Source organism: Piliocolobus tephrosceles, chromosome 3 (assembly GCF_002776525.5).
Source record: "Piliocolobus tephrosceles isolate RC106 chromosome 3, ASM277652v3, whole genome shotgun sequence".
NCBI lineage: Eukaryota > Metazoa > Chordata > Mammalia > Primates > Cercopithecidae > Piliocolobus > Piliocolobus tephrosceles.
This window is the reverse complement of record NC_045436.1, coordinates 85,542,284-85,548,549: the sequence shown is the minus strand read 5'-3', so window position 1 is coordinate 85,548,549 and position 6,266 is coordinate 85,542,284. Positions and strand designations below refer to the sequence as shown.

General features: G+C 36.1%; 1 protein-coding gene and 1 pseudogene across 1 annotated transcript in view; one reads left to right on the top strand and one right to left on the bottom strand.

The window, feature by feature from the left end:
* Positions 1-2,278: 2,278 nt before the first annotated feature.
* On the top strand, positions 2,279-3,521 carry LOC111547989 (annotated as a pseudogene).
* A 542-nt stretch (positions 3,522-4,063) lies between these two features.
* ARHGEF38 (Rho guanine nucleotide exchange factor 38) overlaps positions 4,064-6,266 on the bottom strand; it is a 130,565-nt gene continuing 128,362 nt past the window's right edge. The window contains exon 14 of the mRNA XM_026455022.2: positions 4,064-4,249. Within this exon, the coding sequence (XP_026310807.1) occupies positions 4,064-4,249 (186 nt within the window). The remainder of the gene's footprint in view (positions 4,250-6,266) is intronic.

Sequence of the window (6,266 nt, the reverse complement as noted above, 5' to 3'; positions counted from 1 at the left end):
TTTTTGGTGAAAAATCAGACCTTGGAGATGACCTTGAACAGTAGGGTATAAATAACTCCCACAAGCTGAGCGTTGCAATAATGGAACACTAGGCATAAATGGGTTAAGTCAGAAAATGTGGAAAGTCTGAGTTGTTGTCTTACTTGCAAGCTAACAAATTAACCAGCAATTGTTGCACCTGTATACTCTGAGAGAAGATAGGAAGCCCTCTGCATCAGAGAAACAGTTTATTATTCACAGCAAAAAAACTGGATATACAACAAATTCCCACATTCACAAGGACTGTGAACAGCCTGTTCCATCAACCTTGATGTGTGCTACTAAGTCTTCACTCTACAGATCTCTAATCTCAAACTGTCTTCCTTAATCTCTAGGTTTTTCTAACAGCATTATTCTAAAGTATATTGATAGGTGATCTCTATAAACACAAAGCTTTTAAAATTAAGCTTGGTCTTTTTTTTTAAAGGAAAGACTATTATTTTAAACTGCTTTGTTAAATAATGGTGCTAAATTATTTGTAGTAAATTAGAATCCAGGATTGAGAATCCATTATCTCAATCATTATCTCAATAGGCAGTAAATGTCTGTTTACCCCATATGTAAATAACGAATTGTCTCAATCCTACAGAGACTTTTGCTTTGAGAAACAGATTTATTGTGATAAAACATCAATTTGACATAAACACCAATTTCCCTTCAGGGTCAAAGAAACCAAAAAATACATATCCATAATTGTTTATAGTTCAAAACCAGTTTGGACTAAACAAAATTACCTGACATAAAAACTCAGTTCAGCAACTATAACAGTTAACGTAACCTCTGTACCTACAAAAAAATGAAAGCAGTAATGTTTATTACAGTTCACACACTGGCACTTGAAATGAAAACATTTATCCCATCACAGAAAACACGTGCTAGATAGAGTTGAGAAGAGAAGCAATTATTTTAATTTCTGTTGTACCTCAGAGGGAACTTTAACTAGTTTAGGAGGTAACTTATCTTTCACTGAGTATGGCTGTTTGTATAGATAACATGTGCATACATATATTTAGGTTATGTATATATGTTTAAGTACACATATACAGTATTAGCTCAGTTTGGTATTTTATAGAGGTATATTTGGTATTAGAGTTTAAATTGTCTCAAGGAGCTTTTAGACCTTGATTTTTTTCATATCATAAAATGAGCTACAAGACCCTTTGAGCAGTAAAGAAAGTAGCCAGTTTAATATAAATAGCATTTATTATTTTATGATCATTTTATTTAGTTGGTTATGTGCAGATGTTTTCCCCACTAGAATTTAAGTGGTATGAAGGGAGGGATCTTGTTTGTCTTTCACAGAATTGTATTCCCACTGTAACTCTCAGTAAATACTTACTGGTTCAATGAATGAATGGACAGATAAGCAAGTGTGCTAACAAGTAAGCTTTTAGGATTGTACATTTTAATGCCATTAATAGATATGTGGTCACTATCATTTTTCTATTTTGCATATCATGCTTTTTGTAAGGTTATGTAACTATAGATTTTAGTGACTTAAGGAAAAGAAAAGGGAAAACACTAAAAGAAAAGGCCTTAAAATCCGAAGACCTGGTTTTAAATCCCAGTCCCTCCATGTGAGTTCCTCAATTTCCTCCTTTATAAAACAGATGATAATGAGATGTCCTTCAAGTCTATAGTGGATCTGAAGTGGGGGCTATTATTTTCTGTGAGACCAAGAAGAATGTAACTGACATGGCCATGAATCCACACAAAACAATGCACTGTGTTTACATGGGACATTGCACAGTCACACTACAAGGCTTCAGAGAGGTAATTATAAAGTTTTGGTGGCAACCAACGTGGCTCGTTGTGGTTTGGACATTCCTGTAGTTGACCTGGTGATTCAAAGTTCACCTCCTCAGGATATTGAGCCTTATATCCATATCCATCTCTCTGGATGCACAGGTAGAGCGGGACAGACAGGGGTTTGTATATGTTTTTCTGTTTGTTTGTTTTTTGAGACGGAGTCTTGCTCTGTTGCCTGGGCTGGAGTGCAGTGGTGCAATCTCGGCTCGCTGCAGGCTCTGCCCCCCGGGTTCACACCATTCTCTTGCCTCAGCCTCCCGAGTAGCTGGGACTACAGGCACCCGCCACCTCGCCCTGCTAATTTTTTGTCTTTTTAGTAGAGACGGGGTTTCACCATATTAGCCAGGATGGTCTCGATCTCCTGACCTTGTGATCCGCCCGCCTCGGCCTCCCAAAGTGCTGGGATTACAGGTGGGAGGCACCACGCCCAGCTTACATATGTTTTTATCAACCAAGAGAAAGAGGTCAACTAAGATACGTAGAACAAAAAACAGGAATTACTTTTAAACATGTAGGTGTTCCTTCTACAATGGATTTAGTTAAATTTAAAAGCATGGATGCCGTAAGGTCTCTCGCTTCCATTTCTTATGCTGCTGTTGATTTTTTCCAACCATCAGCTCAGATACTGATAGAAGAGAAAGGGGCGATGGATGCATTGGCTTCAGCTTTAGCCCACATTTCTGGTGTATCAAGCTTTGAACCATGATCTTTAATCAACTCTGATAAGGGTTTTGTGATCATGACTCTGGAAAGTCTAGAGGAAATACAGGATGTCAGCTGTGCTTGGAAATAACTTAATAGAAAGCTGAGTAGTAATGCAATGTCTCAGATTACCACAGTGTGCCTCCTGAAAGGAAATATGGGTGTTTGCTTTGATATTCCTCCAACTGAGTCAGAAAGGTTACAGGCAGAGTGGCATGATTCCGGCTGGATACTCTGAGTGCCAGCTAAATTACCTGAAGTTGAAGAATATTATGATGGAAACATCTTCTAATTCCGGACAGAGGAGTGGCTGGTCAGGCGGGTCAGGTGGTCAGTCTGAGGGCGTCACTCAGGAAGTTGATGAGGTGGTAGAAGACGAAGTGGAATAGAAATCGATCAAGAAGTGGGGACCACAAACGGAGTTTTAACTGAGTATTTGATAGTTAATCTACCAGTGTGAGCTTGCCTATTTCTACCTAATCATGTACATTATCCACCAAAAATTAGGTCATCATAGTTGAGGTCTGCTATTAGCAAAGAAGTTGCTATTAGCAAAGAAGTTGATCATATTTTTATAAAAATGTATTTCACAAGAATGGTTGTAAACAAATTTACTTATCCATTTATACCTTTGAATAAAGAAAAAAAGAGCCCTGGCTGAGGGGGAGGTCTATTTAGATGGTTGGAAGCCTTAGAATTTTATTTTTGGTTTATACTACCTAGGTTTAAGTCCAGGCCCACCACTTACTAGCAATGTGATTTGGATTAAATTACTTCACCCTTTTGAAGCATGGTTTCTTCATAATGTTTTGCGTATTAAACAAGTTACTACATATAAAGCACTTAGAACAATGTCTGGCATATAGTATGCATTCAGTAATGTTGCATGTTAATATCAAGTTATTCAGTTTTCTTTTAGTTCAAAACATATAAACAAAACATTAACAAAATACATTATCAAAGACTTCTAGTTGGTGGTATATTCCTATTATGTATATTTGATGTATACTCTGGTTTATATATATAGGTGTGTAATTCATATTATCCACGTATGTGTATAAAGCTACATAATATATATGGTTTATATGTATGTATATGAACATGTATGCATTTGCAAGAGAGCAATATGAAAAACAAAAACATTTGAGGCAAAATATATCATACAGTAAAAAAAAAAAGTAAATGGAAAAACCTTTGGATCCAACCTTTCTTGATGATAGAAGGATGTAATTACTCTTTCAAAAGATCTTCACTTTTAAGTAGTTGATAGTGGAAGCTTGGGTCATTTGCTTTGCTATTTCTGTTGGCTTATTATTTCTTTCAACATGTATCCTTTATAATACATTCATGCAATAACCCTGTTAGGAAGTACAGTATTCCTGAAAACTCAGTAGAGTATCAGTTTCTGTAGTTTGGAGGTTTCTTGCTTTCTGGTCCAAAGTTTAGTAATGTCAGTTTTATGAGGTAGTCAATCAATAACTTGCTGGAGAATAAAAGTCAGAGGCTTATTTTCTTAAGCATAAGTCATCTTTCCAAGGTAGTTAGCTGGCACGTATCCTTTCTGCCCTTGAGCTTCAGCTAACCACCACTCTTTATTGCCACTTAGGTCACAAAACCTAAGTATATGAACTCTCTGATATTCCTGAAGGCTGAGTTCATGGTCACTCCGTGCTTGAAAAGCATGAACTGCATAGAAAATCTAGACAAAGAAACAAATGACATTATTGGAATTGGAACCTGAATATTAAGAGAAACATCATAAGAGTTTCCAAGCTTTTAGAAGCAATGCTAAAGTTTTCTTATTTTTCCAAAGTCACATTGTCCAGCTCCTTCTATTGGATGTATTTTGCTAAAATATGACCCAGGTGAGAATGGAATGAAATAGATATTGTCATTATTCTGTTAGGAGGAGTATAAATTGCCCATGCTTGAAGGCAACTTGGCAGTTTCTATTAAAAGATGTTTAATGTTAAAATGTTAATTCCTTATGAATCAAAATAGTTTGAAGAATCTCTTCTACAGAAACATTGGCAGAAATTTTTGCATACCAATGTTACTGGATTACCCATACAAATGGTAAAAAGTGGGAGAGTAGTAGGAGTATCACTAGAAGTTCAGCAAGAGGAAAATAGTTAAATTCCAGACCCTCATACTAAGGAAATTTGTAGTCATTAAAAACAGTGCAGGCCGGGCACGATAGTTCACACCTGTCATCCCAGCACTTTGGGAGGCCAAGGTGGGCGGATCATGAGGTCAGAAGTACAAGACCAGCACGACCAACATGGTGAAACCCTGTCTCTACTAAAAAACACAAAAATTAGCTGGGCATGGTGGTGTTCACCTGTAATCTCAGCTACTCAGGAGGCTGAGGCAGGAGAATTGCTTGAACCTGGGAGGCAGTGGTTGCAGTGAGCCAAGATCGTGCCATTGCACTCCAGTCTGGGCGATGGAGTGAGACCCTGTCTCCAAAAAACAAAACAAAACAAAAAAAAAACAAAAAACAAAAACAAGAAAAACGATGCTGTTTGAGACTAATAATATGGAAAACACTTATGATAAAATTGTAAACCTTAAAAATAACATAAAATTTGATGTACATTATAAGTGTAATATTGTTATTGTTTCTTTGAATGGTACAATTATAGCTGATTTTCATTTTTACTTCCTTGTTCCCTTCTTTTTTCCCCAAACCTTTATAATAACAATGTATTAAATTTAAAATTTTAAAAATTATTTTGTGACCTAGAATAATAAAATATTTCAGTCAAAAGAATTTTTCTGACCTCAAAAGAATCCTTTATAATTATTAAGTGTGTAAGAAGCCCCAAAATAAGTGTTTAGTTATTCTTCCAATAAAATCGTAAGATTGATAATAAAAATGTTTAGTTATGACATAAAATTAAGCAAATGGCTTAATTTATTCCCATTCATTTATTTAAGCAACATATATTCCCATTCATTTATTTAATGAAAATTTTTCTAGTACCTACTAAGTGCCAGGTATTATTTTATTGGAGAACTTACAACTCAGCCAGGAAAACAAAATGCCAGTGAACAAAACAAAACACACCAAAACAGCAACAACTCTACACACAGATGATACGTCAGCCAATGGTGAGCTGGATTTTGAAAGAAGTTATCTTTCATAAATGACAAAGCTGACAAAAGGTGTGAATATGTCATATTTGAAGGTAGAGAGATGAATACATGAAAACAACATATAGGAAAAGACAAGCAGATTAACTCTCAAACTTGAGGTTCAATAGATAAGGGAAACTATGAGAAATAAGATGACTTCATTACTTCATTAAGCAGGAAAAGAGAATGGATACTGTGGGGAGGAGACTATAGCTGTAGCTGAAGTTGTTATTTAAATATCAAACTTATTTAACTTTTGATGAAACTTTGATTCCATTGATTGGTATATTGATTTATCAACTAACATGACCTGCTCCCCAAGGAAAGAACCACATTGCCATGGTCTGAATGTTTGTTTCCCCTCAAAGTTTATGTGTTGAAAGCCTAATCCACAAGGTAATGCTATTAAGAGGTGGGGCCTTTGGGAGATGATTAGCTTTCAGCTTCCTGAATGGGATTGGTTTCTCTTTAAAAGAAACCCAAAAGAGACCCTTCACTCCTTCCACCATGTGAGGGCCCAACAAGAAGGTACCACTCTATGAACCAGAATGTTGCCCCTCAGCAAACACCACATAAAC